Below are 22865 nucleotides of genomic sequence, written 5' to 3' on the forward strand. Positions count from 1 at the left end.
GAGGTTGCAAAGGCTAGCGATCTGGGTGTAGCTATGTCAAAGTCTAACATTCTCTCCAAAGTTTTGCAATTTCAGAAAGAAAAATGATTACACTATTTTTTCTCCTCATCCTTCAAATCTCCATTTGTACTTGTTAATTAAGAGAAAACTATCAGTTACATAGATAACAAAAAATGATAAATACTTTCATCCTTCTTATTCCGCTTTCCTTTGATCATTTTCTTAATTACTTTCAAATCTTGTCATATTGTTGTTAAATTCAATTAGGGACAACATTTTGTTTCCACAGCTTGAAGGAGCGTCCTCATCTTTAAGTATGTTTTCCTTTTTAATTAAGTTAGTCATTGCCATGACGTCATCATTTTACTCCCCTCCAGGAGAAGAAAATCTTGATTTTATTCCCCTCTCCTATTAATTTGCCATCCCTCCCCACCTTTGGTTATTATTATTTTTTTCTTCTCCTACCGTTATGTGAACCTCTAGCCTTAGAATTAATTAGCCGGGATCTCTCTGAACTCATGTTTCTCTGTTCCCTGATGCTGTGATCCTGCCTCACTGCCTTTGTCTCTACCTCCGAGACTCTGCAGTCACCTGGGAGGCCTGGCAAGTGGAAGCACCCAAATAAAAAAATGTCAACTTTGGAGCAGCTTTCCTGAGGCTGTGTGTGCCTGAGAACTCCCATCGCTTGTGGATTCTAAGCAGGCAACCCTGTCAGGTGACACCGCGTGCAGAAAGCCTGAGCCAAACAAAGCTGTTTTCCATTTCATTACTAATAATGATCATAATCAAACCTTATCAGTGCGCATCAGCAAAAGAAAAGCATTTCCCACCAAAGCCAAGGTCTGTGCTGAGATTGGTTCTCTCTCTCTCTCTCTTTTTTTTTCATGTGTCTATTTTCGGTTGGTATTTTTCTCTACTTGTAAATTTGTCACGCAACCCAGTTGGACAGTCTTCATCCTTTATTAAGCAGAAAACAGTATGCAGATTTCCAGAAAGTGCTTATCAAATTTTCTCCTGCAATGTGATTGATTTAGTGCCGTCTTGTGTAAACATGAAAGCATACGACATGACAGGTGTTTGCATATGTTTTCTGTTTGATAGAAGTATGACTCCTAAGAAATGCTAAACAAATGGCAAAGGTTGGCCCACACTGGATCACACTGTAGTCAAAACACTCATCTACACACTTAACTCCTACATGGAAGCCAGCTGATTGGAAGATCGCATTCTGTTTAGAGTGGAGTTGTCAAGTTAACCCTCCCATTCTTACCACACAGGAATGTGAATTCTGTGAGCCATTGATCTGTGATTTCCCTTCAAGGTCAAATACCTCTAATATGTAAGTGCATTTACCTCCATTCATTGCTACCCAGAGAAACTTCTTAGCAATCAGAGATTCCCAAATCACATTTCCATTTTCATAGACTTAATCTGTCTGGGTTGTGAACTCTAAACCTAAATGTGAATTATTACCTTTCTCCACATTGGATTGCGGTGTCCAACACAATCAATACCTTTGGAGCCTCTGTCATCTGAGGGGAAGCTCCATGTTCTGGGTGGCATTATCAGGTCCTGTGTCTCATCAGCTTACTTCTCTTGCTATCTACCCACACACCCCCTACTTATTCATGAATGATTCTAAGTTGCTCACAAAACTCTCACTTTTGTTTCTACTAAAAACACTTTCCCAAGACTGTCAGGCCCCAGTTAAGCCCTTAAAACTAGAACAGATAAGTTAAAGTATTATTCAAATATTGTTGTAATGTTTTGGTCAGGAGCTGTGTGAAAAAAATATCACCCTGTAGAGTTTCTAATATATTCCAAGTTCAAAGGACCAGCTCCTCTCTGTGCCCTTGGACAAGTCGCTTAACCTTCCCCCACCATAGCTTGCATTTGCAAATGCTCCCCAGCCATGTGTGCTAACTAAATATGCAAACTGCCTTCTGCTCCAGAAGGATTATGAGCTCCATGGTCTGGGTGCTAGATTCAATGTGATGTGCAAATGATTTACAAGCTGAGCAGTCAGTCCCAGAGGTGACTACTTCTGCCTGTAGCCAAGGATACAGGAAAATAGAGGATCCTATTCTCATTAAAGCTCTTGAGTTCTTAGGATTTGGAGTATTTCTTAACAGAAAGAATCTTGATCTCATATAAAAAAAAGAGACACATCTGTATCACTTGAAATCGTTGAAAGCAAAATTCAGAGAAAGAGGTTGATTTTCACAAATAAAATCTATTTAATATTATTTAATCTAAGATTATTATGTTATCCATTAAAATATTTACATTATCCTTATTCAGTTCCCTAGAATACATTAGAAAAAAGGGAAGACTGTTACTTCAAATAAACTTTAAATCGCTTCATAAATGTTTGATAATAAGCTGATGACAACCCATCTACTTTTTTTGGCAAAATATAATGTTTTGATGGGAAAGATTTATCTAAGAAAATTTGGCCTGGACTTGGGTTTGAGAAGAATATCTTTTACCAAATAGGGCAGAAAAACTGTTCCTCACCTCATGGCCACTAGTATGTGGTATAGTTCTTATTCCAGCTCAGAGCCAAGCCCAGGTACTTTATTGGAACTTCTGATTGAAAAGTTTGGAATACAGACTACATGTACTTGTTCTAAAGTATAGTGCACTGGCACACACATACACACACACACATGCACATACACACACACACACACACACACACACACACACACTCACACAGGTGCCTGTTATCACACTGGAAGAATTGTTTTTTGTTAGCCCCAAGGTCAACTCTCTCATATCACCTGCTTCACCTCTGGGTACCACTTTTGGTAAAGCACACAGAATAGGGGGCAGGTGTCCCAGCCTTCCAGACTCCCAGCTAAAGCATGTTGTCAATTTAGCATTTGAAAATTATCAGCAAGGAAGAGATTAAAAGGAGGGCTTTTCCAATCATCTTTAATCTACCATCCTTCCTGCTATCCATTCACAAAGTTGTTTAAAAGCTTAAAACTCACTTTTCCAGAGGAATTGGGGGGAATGTGTTTTCCCACCCATTGTGACAAAGTGAAGAAAAGAATAAGATTATTGGGTAATAAAAATAAAATTTTGATGTATTCTTATGTCACAGATATTATAAACTGTAAGTAGAAGAATGAGAATGTTCCTTCTTGCTCACAATCCACAGGAATCAATGGGGTCACAGGTTAGCCTGCTGAGATCTACAAACATACTCTGTAATGAAGCCCTTGCTGGGTGAGGTTCAGCCTGTTAGCTTTCAGTTCTTTTCAGAATGGTCGGCCTATATAGTTAGATGCAGATGTGAAAAGAAATACTAACATACTATTAGCATGTTGTTATCTTTTTACCTACCTATGGAGTGGTTTATTTGGGTGGGATCTTTTCTTTCAGTACAGGGGATATGTTTGTGTTTACTAGAGGGTGGGAAGGGAACCCTGACAACACTCATTCTGAAGAGCCCTGGGAAGTAAGTATGATAATAATTCTAAGGGGTGAGGTGGTATTTGGAAGGAATGGGCAGTTGTCTTGACTGGTGGCTCAGTCCGAAAGCAAGAGTCTTCCTAGAGTCCTGGTCTCATTGTCTCCTCCCCACTCTTTCTCTGTGTTGGGTGCCTTTTTATTTTCTTTTTTTGAAAAACTAACACAAGATCACTCATACGATGCGTCATTTTACTAACCGACTAATGTACTAACACCCTAACAACTCATCTTTGGTTTTAGTTTTTATTTTTAATTAACAATCGTTCTGTTCACAATTTTTAATTTCCTTTCTTCCCCCTTCTCCGCAAAGCACTCAGGCATCGGACACGCTATGGTAAACAAACTACATTGTCTGGTAGATATCATTCTTATTGTCTTTTTTTGGGTTTGCCGTGTGTTGCTCCCCCTTCTCCCCACCCTCCCGACCCCCCTTTTGTCCTCTTTAGACTTATTTCCCCTACCTTTTCAATATTTTTTTGTTGTTAAATTAAATGCAAGACATTTTCTTTTCGTTAAAAAGAAAAAGAGAGGGAAATGTAGCAGTCATGAAAAATAGAATTTATTTAAGTTTGTTGGGGACAGTTCTTTATCTCCAGTCCTCTTTTTATTTTTCCCGAAAAGTTATTTCTTAAGGGAGTCTCTGCAATTAGTTGTATTTTTATTTACCTACTTTGAAACCTCTAAATAACAGTCTAGGGATGACAGAGATTTCCAGTGAGGGCTTCCCTCTGCTGTGTCTCCCCCTCCTTCTCTCTTCCTGTTTTCTGTCTCCTCCCTAATCCTTAGTTCCTCTCTCTGTCCCTTTGTGTAGCTATGGCTGCCACAGCTGATCTTGGGGAGCAAAAGATGCTGCTTCCTCTAATCTTCCTCTCTCTTCTCTGACCTCCTTCCCTACTGTGGCCAAAGGGAGTGCCACCAATTGTTTTCTTCATACACACTGCATGGCATGGTCCTGTCTCGTGGAACACCCATCAACATCAGCATCTGTCCCCCATCTGCCTCTATGTTACTAACAACTAGCAACCAACCATCAATCCAGTTCCACTCTCTTCTTATCCAAATCTCCATCCTCTCATTTGTCATATTTCTGGGGGTTGGGTTTGGACTTTTTCTTTTCTTTTTTTTCTTTTTTTTCCTTTTTATTTCCCAGCGAGGGAGGTGCTAGGCAGGGGAAGGATTAAACTCTTCAGTTCTGAGTGTTTTTTCTTCCCCCACTTCTACTTTATTTTTTCTTCAGTCTGTTCAATGCATGCATGTGTGGTGTGGATTTTGATTCTCTTATTTTATATTCCCCACCCCCCTCCTTGGAACTACATTTCTGCCCTGCCTTCTCTCTTGGCTACAGATAATTTCTGCATGGTGTGTTAGTGTGTGGTGTGCGCATGCTCTGAGGCTCCATCTTTTTCTCTCTGCCCTCTGCTTGTGGACGGTGGGTGTATGAGTGCTGGTCCTCCCCCATGGCGTTATTCTTATTCTTATTTTGATTATCATTGCCTCAACATTCATTTCTTTTGGTTAAAGTTGCTTTTTGAGTTTGGGTCATTTTTTCTGGTGGTGATGGTGGTGGTGGTAGCTAAGGGAGGGTAGGGGTTGGTTCCTGGGGTAATCCATAGCATGTATCATTCTGGACACATTAGAACCAAGACCCTTTTCCTTCCTTACCCTGAATGCATGCTCGTTAGAGTGGTGTGAACCATAAAAGTTACAAATAAAAAAAGAAAAGAAAAAAGGGGGAAAAAAAACCCACTAACAACCAAATACCAACCCCTAACATATACCATTGTTGAATGTCTCCTTTGATGTTTTTCATTACTACCATAAATAACAACTGTAAGAAAAAAATCATTTTTAGCAGCGAACTGAGACAAGTGATATCGTTTGAGAGTGGTTCCATTTTCTAGCCTGACTCAGTGAAGTATGTACTGGGTGGAAGAAGGCACTCAGCTTAGTCATTCTAACACACTGTCCCATTAACTACCAGGGAAGACTATAGACTTGGGACATAGAAAGGCAGACTAGAAAATGGAACTTGGCTGCACATACCAAAGTCGAACCAAATTAGAAAGAATACCTCACCAAAATCTTAATGGAGCCGAAACCACAAGTAGGGGAAGCCAACAAGTTTCAATAGGATTGTAAGGTCATTGCTGGGATTTTCTTTTGTCCCTATGTCCCATTACCAGGTGACAATCTCCGTGGATGGCATCCTAACCACAACAGGCTACACTCAAGAGGACTACACCATGCTGGGCTCAGATGACTTCTTCTATGTTGGTGGAAGCCCAAGTACTGCAGACTTGCCAGGCTCACCTGTGAGCAACAACTTCATGGGCTGCCTTAAAGAGGTAAAGTTTGCACACTTCCACTGAATGAGTGGATGGTATGAGAGATCTCTAGACCAATGGCTGTGTGTGTGTGGCCTCTAATATTTGAGTGAAATGAAAGGTTATAGGAGACCTAAAGTTAAGATTTCTGGGTGGCCTTGTGTTTGCTACTTAATTATCTTATTTTCTCCTCTAACTAATGAAGACAAGTATCACTTAGCTATGCAATGTAAGGAAAACACTCATGGCAGATGAATTCACAAGGAAGTAGGCATATGTGAAGGTTGATTTTGTGCTGGGTAAAAAGCAACATGGGGAGCGTGTTTAAGCCAGACAGGTTGTCTTGTTTAAATATAGAACATGTATTATTTTATTGTTATTAATTGGGGCAGCCCCAAGACTTTATTTTTCTTATTTGTTCAAAGAGAGGCAAGCATTTCAGTATGTAACATCTATGCCCAGAAAAATGGGCCTGCTTTTCTCTGTTTTCTTTCCCTTAAAGCTAGGCCCTATAGCTATGAGAAGGCAGCAGGGCATGGCAGTCACTCATGTATTGCTCTAGTAGCTGATGTGTTGAGACTCTGTTTGAGAACAGAGCATCTTCAGTCAAGTGTAAAGTTCAACCGATAAGGTCAATTGTTGAGGCAAAAAGAACCAGTCTTTACTTGTTAGATTTCTTTCATCAGACTGTGCCACTGAAGCACTACACTGTAAGTACTTTCTTTATACTAAGCTAAGCTTGGTTGTCTGAGATATCCATAGCATTTCCTTGGGGAAATTCCTTGAGAAGCTAATAGTATTTCTTCTTCTAAATAAAAATCTCTTGGGACATCTTGTAAACCTCCTCCTGGGGCATATAGTTTATTCTTATTATACTTATTTGGAGTTTATTGCACAGCAGACAGGCAGGAGATGGTGTTGAACTGGGTGGGATTCGTCAGTAACACCAGATGGCAAACAGGGATTGCCTATACTATAACGGGCACATAGTAGGTGCACAGAAAAGATGTATTGAATAGACTTATTCATCAAGCAATCATGATGTACCCTTAATTGTTCTCTTTATAGGGGATGGTCTCCATGCTCAAGGGCTTAATAGGCTGGAAAGGGAGATGAGGTCAGTAAGTGAATAATTCCAGCATAGGACCATGTGTTCATGGAAGTGCCCTGATGCAAAAGAGGAAGCAGATAAATTTTAGGTGGGAGGCAGTTTTAGGAAGGAAGTGACATTTGAGCCAATTTTTGGCAGCAATAAACCATGTGTGAGTTGAGAGGAAAAGGTGGAAAGGAAAGACACCATAAAGGAAGAGAAATTGCAATTGTAATGTTCTTAGTCTGAAGGACAGACAGAAAGGAGAATTCAAACGCTGCTGTCCTCTCTCTGATGGTTGTTTCCTCAGCTTCTGCTGGCTTGGGGGTCCCACAGTTATTTCTGAAGAAATTATGATAGGCACACAGCACTTGTTTCCTGTGACTTACTCCTATGTGTATAGAATAAGGACACACATTTTTAACCATGAGGGCTTTCCCACCCAGATAATGACGCAGAAGCTGGCATTTATTTACAGTGCTTTTGGCCTTAGCTCAGGTGTGCTCCTCAACTAGCTGTTATTTTATATTAACTCATTTATGCTAGTCTATGTCTGCCATGTGGCTGTTTATTTGTCTCAATTTTGGGAGTTAGACTTCCTTCAAGTCTGGGTGGCAAACATCCGATGCTCTCTCTTTCCCAGACGTTTTACTTTTCTATTCTTCCTTTGGCTGCAGAACACAGACTTCTTATTTTACCAATCAGAAGGGGGCCTTATGAAGGCAAGGGAGGGCATAGACACACCTTCACACAGTGCACCAAAATCATCACTTCAACACAGGCTAAGCAGTTTCTGATTAACCCTGAAAGGCTTTAAAATCCCACTAGGTTCAGACTGGTTTAAATTGTGCTTTCATCAGAAAATGATTGCAACATTCCCAACACCAAGGATGTGGCTCAGGAATGTACCAAGAACTGCTTAACATGGCACAGTCCTCCATTTTCTGGGGGCCAACCACCCTGAGCATGGGGTTTTCTGGAGGGCATTGAAGGGTCATATTTTCCCTATGTTAGATCATCTGTATATTTTATATTTTGATACAAAGGAACAGTTTTCCAACTATAATATATTATCTATTAATAAGAAACATTATCTCAGAACATTTAAAGAATTGTATAATACCAATGATAACTTTATTCATGAATTTAGATTTAAAAATATGCACATACATACATGCATGCATGCATACATGCATACATACATAGGAGGAGGGAGGGATGGATGGATGAGGTTGTTATTTATGGAGATTAGGTAAAAAACAGAGAGCACTTTAGAAGTCTGTCAACTGTTCTTAAGTAGCTCACAACTGTCTGGGGCTACCTTAAAGACCTACTTTGACCACCTAGAACTCATATGGGAGATGAAAACCTGGGGTTGCAGTTTAAACCTTTAATTCCTGTGCTGAGGCTGCAAAGACAGGAGGCTTCTGGAAACTTACTGGCCAGATAATAAAGCCACCTCTGTGAACTCCAGGCTCAGGGAGAAACCCCATCATTAAAATCAACATGGATAGTGACTGAGAAAAACAGCTCCAATCCACTTCTAGTGCACGTGCACAGGAGTACACACACGAGCACACACACAGACACACACACACCATGCACATTGTTTTGTTTTTGACAGCTTAGTAAACTGGAGGAGCTGCCTGCCCCATGGGCTTTAGCTTGTCTGCAGATAAGGCCTCTTTGATCATGTAACCTCAAGAGAGTCTCTCCCCTTACAATACAATGACACCTTTCTGTCTCCATCTCTCTTTCTTCCTTTGCCTATTGTTTCTTGTCATTTGTAGATCTAAGTTGCCCCAGCAAATCGGGTGCTTTAAATGCTGTTTTTATCTAACTTGGGCCATGGTGAAGGGCTAATGGGATAATAGACATGTGTTTTCTTGTTGCAGAAATAGGTTTTACTTGGGGAACAATGATAGCTTAGAAATCTAACAATAATTATGCATAACCACTTATAAAGTTGTGAACATGACTCTAAGTGAATATGTATCTGCCTGTGTAGATCTCTGACTCTCCTGTATTAGCAAACAAGTCATTATCAGGGAAAACCCTGAAATTTTCCCTATTGAAAATCACTTTTATTTGTAAGAAGAGGGACAATCCAGCCACCCATCCTTGCCCTTCCCCTCATTTCTGTCTTCAGTCATTTATTTCATGCTGTCAATCTCTTTGTTAAGATATGAGCCCCAGGAGAAGACATAGTTCGCATTTCCCAGGGACTAGAATGATTTCTGGCATTAAAAACTGTGTCCAATCATTAGTATATCCTTTACCATTTCTCCCTCACTTTCCTCCGGGTCTCATGTATCTGACCTGAAACTCATTATATGGACTTCTGCTGGATCTTTTCTAGTTCTCTTGCCTCTATATCCCAAGTGTTGGAATTACAGATATATGCCTACACATATGTATATAAGATGCTATGCATAAAAGCCATGTAGGCTAGCAAGTACTCTAGCAACTCAACTAGACCCTTATCCCTGGGAAACCTATTCTTTCTTAAGAAACAGTAGGGGCTTGTAAAATTTTTATTCAATGAGCATGTCTAAAACAAATGAGTAAGCTGCTTGGAGCTCTACGATCTGCTGAGATTTAGGTCAACATTGTCATGGTTCAGACTCCTGCAGTAAAGTTTTTTTAAAAAAAAAAATTTAATGAGACAGGCTGGGTTATATGGAAATGTGCTTCTGCCAGCACTGGAGGTTGGGAGTCTGATCTTGGAATGTGATCACAGTTAGGTTCTAGTAAGGCCATCTTCCTGTTGGAAGAGTGTCATTGGTGGAAAAGGGGATAAAGAATTTCCTAGGATCTCTTTTATAAATCAAACCAAGCTCTAATCACTTGAATATGTTCATCTCTGAATACATGATGCTGGGGTTAGAATTCCAAATAATGGCCCATGAACACTCTAGCAGGGTATAAGGAGGAAGCTATGAGTCCTTACCCCTAACCAAGGAGGTATTGACAGTTCAGGGGAGGGAAAGTCAATTTACTAAAGGGTGTGGCTTCTGGTGGAGTAACTCAGCTCTTGTGAGTGACCTTCACTCATGAGTGTATGAACAGCAACAAACTGGACTTGATGAGTTACAAAGAAGAGAAGTCAGGAAGTTGGGTTGTATAGGGAGTATAGTGAAAGCATGAGCTAAATGCATTCTATGAAATTTTGGAAGAGCTAATTCTAAAAGAACTGTCATTGTATGTTCTCCGGTGAAGTAAGAACAATACGCTCACAGTACTGAGAACAGACAGTATTCCAAACACTGGAAGGATATATACATATATAAAATTCTTGCTTAGAGGATCTTAAACTTGGCAGGAGTGTGTGTGTGTGTGGGGTGTGTGTGTGTGTGTGTGTGTGTGTGTATGTGTGTGTGTGTGTGTGTGTGGGTGTGTGGGTGTATAAATTTTTCTGAAAGGTAGATAATATGTAAAATAACACATTCATGTGTGTAATGGGGCTATTGAAGAAGGGTTACTATTATTTCTGAAGTTCTAAGAAGACTTCTTAGGGGACACAGTACCCAAGCTGAGGCTTTAAGATGAGTGGAGAAAAGGGGAAAAAAAGGTGGTGGTAATGAGACAGCGTGAGCAAAGGCAAGCAGGTGGAGTACCTAATAAAGAGTCAGAGACTTATAAACAGTTTGTGAATACCAGAGAGGAGCAATCACAAGATCAGATGACATTTTTGAGGTGTGGTCACATAATTAGCTAGGGTCCAGGTTATTTATCCCAGGCTGTGCCCTTGGCCTTTACTCAGTATTAACATAGATGCATGAAAGGGTCTTATGTAGTGGATGACACTGTCATATTGCATGCTGTTTACCATGCCCAATTCTTTAACCAGAGTTTGTCCATGTACTATGTGCATCTGCCCAGGGTACCTTATTTTCTGTTCAGGAAGTTGAAAAGCAGGCATGGGAAAAGAAATCTATCAGGTTCAGCACTGGACAGGGAGAGTAATGTCCTCAACTGTTTCCACAGTAAAGCGTTTCACCTTGACCAGTCTTTCAGTTTCCAACTGCCCTTCTGTCGGGATATACATTTTCTCCTTCTGACTTTGGCATAGCTAAGCTGCTGTCTTTAGATGAAGCACAAGTAGTGATATAAAATCTATGCCAATACTGAGTGGCACAGTGATGCCCTCAGATGCAGGGAGCTCACTGAAGCCCATCACAGTGGCCTCCTACGTGCTGGACCTTCTGTGCTGTTCAATTAGATTCTTTCTGCATTGTCCTCCTTTCTCTTCCATCTGGTACTTCTCCCCTGTACCAAGGGTGTTAAAGTCTCTCTTTGCCCGTGGGGAAACCCACATGCTGTCTAAGACCTCTAGACCAGATTGGCCTTTCTCACCATCTTTTCTCATGACATCTCTAATAGGAGGGAAAGAAAACCAGGGATACTGGGTGGTTGGAGCATATATTCAAAGGAAAAAGGATTGAGGGCAACACCATTGTGCACATTACACCCCGAATCCCTTTGTGATTATTAGCCATTTAAAACAGAACGGGTTTTGCAGCTAGAGATAGTCTCTGAACAGATGATTAATGGTTTAATCTGTAATAACTTTACATTTTATAGAACCCTGATAGGAGTCCACATCTGGTGAGCAAAGCTATTTAAGGCTGTGATAATTCTGTTAATTGCTATATGTTTATTTGAATTGCTGGCACCTGCGGGCGTTGGAATAATATGTTTGTTGTTGCCTTAAAAATATACTCATTTATGTTATTCTGTCTCACTGTCTTCTGCTGCTAGGCTCCAATGCTATACCTTAATTTTTCTTTTGATTTTTCTTTTATATAGCCTTGTCTTTTTTTTTGATCCACTGTCCTCCCCCACTTCTTCCTTTCCTTGAATTTAATGCTTTAGGATACCTTGTGTTGGTATTCTTCCTAGTTTATTTGGTGGAGACAAATGCCCATCTGTATGCAGGTGACTTGTGATCATGACACAGGTCTGGACATCCTCTTTTCTCTAGTATTAAGAACACTGTGCAACTCAAAACTCATTAGAGGCCAAGTCAGTATTAGTGATATGAAAGAAACTTGTGATAAGGGTTTACTCCTATCTAACTCATTCCTCATGGGTTCCTGCATGGAGCAAGTTACTTGACTGCCCCAGACCTCAGCTTTTACATTGCTAGTAACATACAAGTTAAGTTAAGCATTTTAATGTAGAAAGCAAAAAAGATTTTCTTTATTGGTTGTTTTTTAGAGATGGGGTCTTTCTATTATGAATCTCTGGTTGCCTTTAAACTTGTTTTATTGAACAGGCTGTTTCTGTACTGCATTAAGTCTTGGAATGATTATGAAAACATTATAAAAATGATAATGTAGTCAGTATTTGTATACTTTTTGCTTATCAATTAAAGAACCAAGGAACTGCTTATTTCTCTTTGCTGTTTATAGTGCTTAAAAGAGTTTAGAGAAAAGATATACTGACTAGGAAGTTAACTCCTAGGGCCAGTTATAATGTTGATTAAAAAGGTGTTAGCTTTTCCTGATCTCTGATAGGCATGGCTTAATCTTTGAAATCAGATTAGCATAATTGTCAAGCTAAATGGGCATGACAGTGGCATTGAAGAAGAGACAAAATGTCTATCTTTGGGGATTTGTTGCATACATGAGGTATATTTCAAGAGGGGGCAGACATGATCACTCATCCCAGGATGGATATTTTTTAAAAAACGAAGTAATATCAGGCTACAATATTGCCTCCAAAATTCTTGGTATTAAAGTACTATGATAAAAAGAAAGTCTTTGGTTACTGTTTAAAATCAAGCCCTCTTTCCCTTGTCCTCTGCCCCTAGTTATTTTGATCTGAGATTTTAAACTAATAAATTATTTTTTATCAAGATTATTACTAACTAATAGTAATGATATTAATAAAATAGCCAAAGCTGTCCAGTAAGTATGTAGACTAGTGTGGGTTAAACTTGGTACAGTCAGTCCTCTTACCTTAACATCTTGAGCCACAAGAATGAGCCACCATGCCTAGCTCCATATTTAAACTATTAAAAGGGGATTGTTTCTTATGGTTGATGATTTGTTGAAAAACAGATGGTTATTTATTTATATTTTTTGTTAACTTGATATCCATTTTACATCTCCAATAACTATTGAGGTTTTTTTTTTTCTTTTTTTTTTTTCTTTTTTTAAAATTTTTTAAATTTTGCCTTTCATTCAAAATTTGGCCCTTTCCCCATATCTGGCTCTGAGTGTGTGATCTGTGTTCTGAGGTATTTCTGCACTATGGCTGTGTCATTTTATCCAGGTGAGCACCCAACTCAATTGGAGACAGGAACATACAGGTTTAGAATATTGGTTCATATGTTTTAGGAAGTCATCTGTCTTTTGTTTGAGTGACAATTTGGCATACTATTCCGCTGAGTACTAGGATCTACATTGCCTGAACAGCAACCAAATATAAAGCCAGAATGTTGAAAAGTTTATCCCCAGAAAGATGGGTATAAATTAGATCTCTAGGTCCTGGTTACATTTTTAAAGTCTTAGGTCATCCATCCTTTACAATAGACTATCATAGAATTTCCAGCTTTTAAAATAGATTCCATTCATCCCACCCTTTGACTCTGTTTTCTGTCCTTTGCAATAGAGTCTTTAGTCCTGTAGGATAATCGCCAGTGCTCCTATTTATCCATGTTTTCTTTAAGAAGAATATGGACATTGGAGAATAAAAAGGAAACAGATGAAGCTATCAAATGCCCAGCATTATTTATATATCATCAGCATATCACCACCATATGTGAATGTAGCAACTGCGAATCACAAGCTTTTAAAATGTTAACTCATTGACTTAGGAAGACACTCTTAGAGCTCAGTTCTAAAACAGATGAAGACATCCATTATTCTGACATTAAGAAAGTTAGCTGACAGACCCAACTTCCACTTTCTTGAAATAGAAAATCAAAAGTTGACCATTGCCTTTACACCTAAGGAACTGCTTTATAGTGAGACCAATTTGCTTTACATATTCTTAAGAATAAAAAGTAGGTTAATGAGTAAAACCTAGGTATCTAACAAAAAGAATTCTGGGAGGGGGGGTGGTGATAGAGAGAAAGTGCTGTATTACTTTAACTCAGTCAAAGAAATGAGTTTTCTGACACCCTGCCATCTAACTAGACTTGGTATCTAAGTGAAGACTTCAGTGTCAGATGACAGTTGGTATTTTCCAGGGAGCTTCTTAGCTTTACAGCAAAGGAGCTCCCTGAAAACAAAAACAAACCCAAGCTAGTTGACTTGACCTGGCTGGTTGATTTGATGACTTTGCTCAGCACTTTCTAAGACAATTGACTATGCACACCCCATGACGATCACTGGCTTACCCTTATGGTCAGAATTGAGGTCCTAGTCACAGCCGTCACTCCTTTCTATAAGGATCATTCATAGCTGTTTTCTTCTCTCTAGTATTATGAAAGTCTAAACTCCCAAACCATCACAGCCACAGCGGTGACATTCACAACAGTAATTACCAAGTACACACAGTGAATGTGTATGAAATGTGTGAATACAAGGTGCTATGCACTTTATGTATAACCCTTACTTACTTTTCATGCAAAGCTTAGGTGAATTCTCTCATCATTACTAATCTGAGTTCATGGGCAGTCCTGCATCATGGCTCCTACCTGCATCCTCATCAGCTTAATCATGGAGTCTCTCCAATAGGGAAAGAGGAAAAAAGGCTCCTCCTAGAAGACTGGTGAATCTGGGGTTAAACTCACTCTGGGGAATGGCTGCTCACTATCATTTGAAGAGCACACTTCATAGGAAAGGTCATTTAATCAGGCAAGAATGCCCTGCTGGGAAACCAGCTACAATTACCCATTTCTTTCACCTTGCCATTGATTGTTCTGAGAGGACGGCAGTTTTTGCTTGATTTCCCACTTTGACTGGGCAAATTGATATTGTTCAACCTGCTAATGGAGGAATGATTTTCATTATGAGACTAGAGAGGGAAGGAGCCTCTCCTGGTATAAATGTCAAGCAATAGAAGGCATTTGTCTTGAGATATCTGTGTGTCTTTATTTTCCTTCAGCTCAGTATTTTCTACGATGCTGATGCATTCGTCTCCAATGACTTTGACTTGGGAATTTCCAGTCTGATTATAAGTCTTTTATTGAGCTTTCCAGTTTTTCTTTCTTTCAGGATAAACCCAGTGGAATTTAACTGTTTTCTAAAAATGTCACTATTTACAGCAAATGTAATCTACCACAGCAATCCCACTGAGACAAGGTCTCTCATGTCTTCAGATGCCTCAAACAGATTTTAAAAAGCCTACTTTTTATACATGTGCACCTGCAAGGATAAAGCAATCGTTGATCTAACTGATTAGCTATTTTCATTATTTTGCGAATGTGCAAATAATTATTCCATTATTGTAGTATTTCGGTAACCTTGGGCTCTACTCCCTGTGTAGATGGTGGCCCACGGCTAGTTTCTGCACAGTTTTAAAGACAGATCCAGAAGCAAATGCTTTACTTCTCAACTAACTGAAGAGGCAGCAGCACAAGGCAGTGGTACTGCCCACCAATGATCAGCCAGTACAATTTTCTTCCCCCTTCTTATGCTTCCTTTTCTTCACCAGTGTCAAAAATGACCTAATATTTTCCACATAAAATAGAAAGTTCTCACTTTCTGCTAACCCACTCCCCTTCCTTCTGTCCCCTTAAATTTACCACGCTAGCTTCTTTCTTCCTTGTTTGTAGGATCATTCTCTGTCTTCCTGAAGCATAAATACTGCCCCTCTTTGTTTTATTTTTATGTTTGAAGATTTAGTCTGTCTTTAATTTTCCTTGGTCTTCTTCTCACATTGGCTCTGCCTCCTCTACTAAGTAAAATCATGCCTGAAAGATGTCTGTGATCTCACTTCCTGTTCTCTTTATACCTTAGCTCATTGCTGACCTATGGCATAGGGAGCTATACATACTTCCTGCCATCTCTAAGTCAAGGTTATCCCCTCATCCTCCACATTTGCAAACTAAAGTCAAGGCTTTAGTGCCCTTTGTGCTGTTTAGTCGAGGTGTTTTGTTTTCCCTCATAGAAGTTAGAAGCACTGTATTAAACGTTCTCAATTCACAACTTCATCACATATAAATGCTAGGATAGTCCTTAGTGTATTATTGTTGTGGTAAATATTAAAATGATGGCTTAGCCTTTATCGGCCCCCATGGTCTCACTCCATGGATGCTGCTCTAGTGCAGAGCCAAGTACAGTCCATTCAATCCCCCAGCACTTGGCACTCCAAGGCTGACTCTGAACTCTGGTGGGGTTCATCCTACCACCCCTGCTGCTTCTTTCCCAGGTGGCTACAACCACCCTGGGATGTTGTTTTCACTCACTTCTCCTTGGTATGTTGTTGCCAAGATTTAGACACACATATCCCAACTCTATGGCAGGCTTTACATATTCAGTCACTACACCCTTTGAACTCAACTAAGTAGTCACATTGAAGAACACACCAAACTACTCTGATCCAATAGGCATAATATAGTTTGCTGACCTTTATAAGTAAAATGATCTTGTACAATTCCATTCCTTATAAAACATTCATTACAACCTTATTTATGAAGAGATGCGCCTGAGAGTAACATAAACATCTGCCTCCATCTTCGTTCCTCTTCCAATATCCCCCCCCTTTCCTCCTCTTCTGTTATCCTAGCCTTTCCCCCACCTACCTCTCCACTGTCCAATCATGTATCACCTTAACATCAACCCACATATTATATTTTAGTGATCTGTGTTTTCCTGATAGTTTGAATTTCTTGATGGCAGGACCATATAAAAATGAACAGTTTATTTAAGTTTAAACATGTAATCTGGCTTATGAGTATATTAAAATTGTTCCTTAATTTGGCTATTGCAAATAGTGCCACAATAAATGTGGCCATGCAGGTATATCTCGCTAGTATGCTGACTTTGGTGATGAAAATATTATTATGAAATGATCACTTCTTTTTTTACAATCAATAAATTATTGTAAAAGGAACATCCCCCCCCCCAAAACCCAGATATAGCATTTATCTGCTCTGATTTCTCAGTGATTACATAGAACAGTTGACACTCATGAAGGTTTAATAAATTAAAAAGTACTTGTAATGGAATTATCTGCTTAAAATGTTCACTTTATGCTTCTGTTCACTTTCTCATTTGCATATAACCCAATTACTTATTTCAAGTGTAGTAGATAAGAATGTCCACTGTTCTGTATTGGAAATTTATTCCATGTGCTGGAGAATGTGCTATATGACCCCATATAGACATTTCCCAAGTCAATGACACTTAAATTCTGGATAAAGGAATCCAAGAAGCAAATATGACAATAGCTCTTTAAGATATATTTTGAGGGGAAACAGAGAAATGGCTCAGTGGCTCAAAGCACTTGATCCTGCAGAGGATTGGGATTTCATTCCTAGCAACCATATTTTTAGCACTCACTACTGGCTGTAACCCTAATCCCACAGGATCTGTTGTCCTCTTCTGATTTCCATGGGCACCGGGCATGCAAACAATGCATCAACATACACTCAAATAATAAAAGAAAATAAATAAATCTCATCTATGTTGCGAACTAGAGAAAAGTGATGTGGGAGAAGTAAGGAAGGCAATGGGACCATGAGGAGGTTCTTCATCTAGCGGAATGACTAGGAAAATGTTGACAGTGTGTGGTGACAGATAATTAAGTTGAGAACCTGGAAGATGGGGACTCAGGCGCACACAGATCCAAGGGAGAGGGTAACCCTGCCAGAGAAAGCTGCAAGTTTCAGAAACATGGAAAGCAAGGGAAAGCTGGCTATGTTTCAAAAAAGGACAAGTAGGTCAAGTAGGCTAAAGGAGAGGGATGTAGGAAAGAAAGACCTGTGATGGGATATGCTGCTACTATCTGGGGAGATTCCAGCCAGCCAATATCAACTTAGCATGCTTATCTCCAACCCAGAATCTTCACCCCTCATTTTTTTCCCATCTGTGGTTATTTTCTCTCTCCTTTTATCCTAAAGAGCAAGGTGTTACTCTAAATTCCAGGCACACATACACAATGCAGTATGAATGAATTCCCCTCTTCTGCATCACCCAGTTCACCTGGACTCCTGCTCGCCACCTCCTCTTCCTCTTCCACCAACTGCACTTCACTCCTGTTATCCCCACTCTCGTTTTACAGCATATATGGATAATTAATATATGTATTCATATAAACACACATACATATCTATGCATATATACATTTGTAATTATGACAGGTTGCATTGTATATATTGATCTGCATATATTTGAGTATTTAACAATAATAACTAAAAAAATAGAGACCACAAATTTGAGAGGACAGGGACAGTCTATGGAGGGGATGGAGAAAGGACAGGAAGAAAGGAATGTTGTAATCATATTTATTTAAATAAAAATAAATAAACACAAAATAAAAAAAGCCATACAACATGCAATCTACCCCTCAATTAATGATTATATATATATATATATATATATATATATATATATGCAAAATGTTAGCTTCCCTGAAGCTCACTTTCTTCAATTATTAAATAAAAATCTTAGTAGTTTCTACCACATAGAGTTTTCATAATCTTCAAATGATACACTGCAATAAAACTTTTAGCTATGTCTGGAATATACTGGAATATAATGTATATAATATAGACATTAGCTATTATTGGCGTTCATTTTTTTCCTTACATTGTCCTATAGTCATGAGTTAGCTGTTATGGCATGCATATAATCTTTTTGAGAACAGAAACATTTCTGTTCTTCTAACAATGCTGTTCAGACTATAGATTTATAAAAGAGTGGAAAGTAATTTATAACTTTCAATAGAATTTCCGGAATAACTATATGGAAGTTTCTATTTCTTTAAATTACATTTTAAACAACTAAATTGATCCATTCTGCCCTGATTAGAATAATTTATTCTTTGAATATATTTTAAAAATTATTCAAGATAAATTAAATGCATGTGCATATGTGAAATTTAAAAGTTCACATTTTAAAAATTCTTTGCAATCAAGTGATCTGTGATAAAAGTTATTTTTATTAGTATAGATTTTTTCATAGATATTATCATAATGAGTCTGATGGATGATCTTTAAAATCCTAAAGGAAAAAAAAATTAGCTGTAAAAATGTCTATCAGCTTGATCATCAGCCATATCCGATTCAGGTTGAAACTCTTGTATAGTGTTTAATTCTTTTCTGCATCTTATAATCCTCCAAATGTTATCACATGGGAGATGTACAGTGATTTTTTTATGTTCTAGGTATGGTTTTGGATGCAAAGCTTGCTGGATAGTTTCTTCCTCAGAAAATGGTGGCTCTGAAGTTGCTATGGCTTTTTAATGGGTTGATAGTCCTCAACTGGAAGCAATTTTGAGTACAGAGAATGTTTTTCCAGGACTAGAGACACTTTTTGTTGCTTAAATTGACATAGGGAAGGAGTAAAGGCTGTTGGTAGTACTCAGTTTGCCAAGCGGAAGAATATTGTTCTGTGCATTTTATAATGCATAGCACAGCCCACCTAATCTGATAAGAAATTATCCAGTCTCAACTCACTGTAGTGCTAAGGCTGAGAAATGGTGAACCACATGATGGTAAATAGTTTTGGCTTTTCTGACCATATGATTTATATCACAACAACCAAACTCTGCATTTATAGCATATAGATGACTACAGGTCAACATGCAAACTGGTAGCTGTGTTTGTTTTAAAACACAACTTTGTAAAGGTCCAAAGTGCAATACATATGTATGTATATGTATATATATATATATATATATGTGTGTGTGTGTGTGTGTGTGTGTGTGTGTGTGTGTGTGTGTGTGTGTATAACAGAGAAAGATATAGTATTCTGTTTCTAGGATTTAGTATTTTGGCAAAGTAGTAGAAAAAAACCTGACACTTTCAATATAATGTAATAAGTTGTCTTTGTTAGGGTTTATCTTGCTGTGAAGAGACATCATGACCATGCTGTTCTTACAAAGGAAAATATTTGTGGGGGCTGGTTTACAGTTCAGAGATTTAGTCAATTACATCATAGCAGGAATTACAGTGGCATGCATCAGACATGATTCTGGAGAGGTAGCTGTGAGATCTAGATTGGCAGATAGCAGGGTCAGAATGTAATACTGGGCTTGGTTTGAGTATCTGAAACCTTAAAGCCTACCCCAAATGGCACACTTCCTCTTATATGGCCACATCTTGTATTAGTACCACATTTCCTATAGGCAAACATTCGAACACATGAATCTGTGGGGACCATAACCTATTCAAACCACCACAATGAAATAGAATTCAGAGATGTGGGAGGAGTTTGTGCTATTTTTTTGATACATTCAGTCGGAGGCACTTATTTCCTTAGAGATCAGTGTTCTGTTTACATAGTTAAAACTGTATCTTCAATCAGAATACAGAGAATATAGAAAGAACAATATGTTAAAGATTGAATACATATTCAGAGGAACAAAAATTTTAGGAAGGATAGACCTACAAAACTTAAGAGAACCTCCATAGGAAAATGGTGTCACATAAACCAAACAAGCAGGAGGTTTCCAGGGAAGAGCTTTGTAATCAGCACTGTTACGAAAAAATTAAATCAGTGCAAGTGTTGATAATCCCATTGAAGCAAAGAATCAGAGGTTATCTGTCACCATTGTGTCATACATCTGAATAGAGACTTAAGCATGTTGAAGTTCAGGGATAAAAGAATAAGACAAAGGGAAAATCTCAAGCCACAAGTGCTTACATATTAGAATGGTTCCAAATATTTCTTGCATAAAACCCAGAGGTTGGGCAGGAATGTGGCAAAACCAATACAATCTTATGCACATGATAGAGCTGGTGTACTCACTCATGCATTCACATTGGCTATGGCTGCTTGTGTGAGATCTGCAGAGGATCAAGCCTGTCAAATTGGAGCATGGAACAAAAAGAAAAAGAAGGGGTGGGGGAAGGATTCACAAAGCCTCCCTTCTAGGCAAGGAACTGTGGCAGCTGAAGCTTCTGGAGAAGGGAGAGTCACCCCACCCCTACCTCCAATAGGTTGTTCATCCTTGTGAATGGCTCTATCTGTACACATGCACTTACAGGCAGCGCTGATTAGTGGTTCAATATTTGCATAACTCAGTAGGTTCTAATTAGAGGATATGGCATAGGGAGGGGCCTGTGGTAGCAGGGAAGGATGTGGGAGGAGCTGGACAGAAAGTAGAACATGAATGATGTACTCAAAATACATTGTGTATGAAATTCCCAAAGAATTCATGGAATATTTTTTTTTAAAAACTGTATGAGAAATACTTTGGAGGCTTACTTTGAATTTGCCTAACTTTTAAGATATGTCTCTTTATGCAGTGCACAACTAATATAGCTCATATACATTCATATGGCTCATTGTTTTACATTTACAATCTCCTGACCTCTAGGCAGTTAACTCCACCATTGGATTTTTACCAGCACTGTGAGTTGAAGGGCTCAGCATCTATTCATCACAATGCAATTTACAAATTACAGTTACAGAACAGTAAAATTCCAGATTCATAGTTTTGATTTTATGAAATAGAACACATGCTTCATAGATTTGTAACTATAAGATACCAATGAATATCTGGAATACAATATCCATTCAGCTGAGTTCAATTCAATTTAAGGCATTCATTGAAAGCCATCAACTTTTAACAGTGATATAACAGTAATTTCTTTTCTTTCAAAACAGTGTGCCGTCTTATCTGTTTTGTATGTTTAGTTTGCAAAGGATTTGAGGCAGATAAAGATGTAGTTGGTGAGAAAACATTTACCTACACAAAGCACTTGAAGAATGCAATCATAAAGAAAAATAGCAAAATGGTATTATCACATGGCAAAATCAGGAATAGAAAGCAATTTGCACTAAAGATTTTCAGAAAGGGAGAAAAACTCATGAGCTGGAATACTGGGAGCATCTCTCCATGTACAGCTACCTAAATATTCTTCTCTAGAGCTGCCAAGTGACTTTGAACAGAGGAACAAATTCAAATTAGGAAGAACCGAGAGGCTACAGAGGGCATCAAAATGCAGTTGCTTCTTCGAGATGGAGTGCATCTTATTTAACTTGGTAGCCACAATGGCTATGGCTTGTTAAGTATACATAGTCAAGCTAAATTTATCTGGGCACTGTAGTAACAGAGTTGAGGCAGGTTGGACCAAGTGTCAAAAGGTTAGTACCTAATGGAGAAAGAACAGAAGTACAAATACCCATTGGACCTGATACATAGGACTGGGAGTGACAACATTCCTGCAAGGGATGAGAAGGCTGATTGTTCAATGCACTGTTTCTTAGTGATATTTGGCCATACCTACTGGACTCCACCATCAGAGTATTCACTGATAAAATCATCCCTCTTATGCCCCTGAACAAATCAGCTCTTCTTCATTGTGGATAAGGGAGGCAATAGTCAAATGCTTCCATTTCTGATGAAGCAAATTTGACATTAAGAGAAAGCATATCAGTCACTGATAATTGGATACTAGCCCCAGAAAGCTCTGAATACCCCAGAAACAACTTCCAGACCATATGAAGCTTAAATAAATAAATAAATAAATAAATAAATAAATAAATAACCAAAAAAGACCAAAAAGTGAAAGCCTCAGTCCTTTTTAGGAAAAAAAAGTGTATAGCACCCTCTCAGAGTAGGGTACACCTAGACCTAAAACCATTAATAATTCAAGAGCTAAGAATATAGTCTTGTGGCAATTTTTGGTAATCAAAAATCATGATGTTTAACCTATACACATCAAGCAAACTTTGATTGTTTCTATGTTATGTTCTGTTCCACATGTACTTTATACTTATGGTAAATAGTAAGATTTCAATGCATGCTATCAAACCTTTAAAAGATTCAAGTACTGACAAAAATATATTTATACAGTTTTATGCCAAAATGATTTTTAAAATCTGTACATGTATGTCTCTTTTTAA

At 38.5% G+C, this 22865-nt stretch overlaps 1 protein-coding gene across 16 annotated transcripts in view; it reads left to right on the forward strand.

Moving 5' to 3' along the window:
- Nucleotides 1-22865, forward strand: part of NRXN3 (neurexin 3) — a gene marked incomplete at both ends in the record, with an annotated part of 1482596 nt that overhangs the window by 375195 nt on the left and 1084536 nt on the right. For 14 of the 16 annotated variants that reach the window (XM_080922160.1, XM_080922175.1, XM_080922171.1 and 11 more), the window contains one exon: nt 5664-5825. In XM_080922160.1, the coding sequence (XP_080778286.1) occupies nt 5664-5825 (162 nt within the window). Of the gene's footprint in view, nt 1-3790; nt 3836-5663; nt 5826-22865 lie in introns of all 16 variants that reach the window. The other 2 variants (XM_080922163.1, XM_080922161.1) reach the window with 2 other exon arrangements.

The sequence above is a fragment of the Micromys minutus genome, assembly GCF_963924665.1.
Source record: "Micromys minutus genome assembly, chromosome: 1".
Classification (NCBI taxonomy): domain Eukaryota; kingdom Metazoa; phylum Chordata; class Mammalia; order Rodentia; family Muridae; genus Micromys; species Micromys minutus.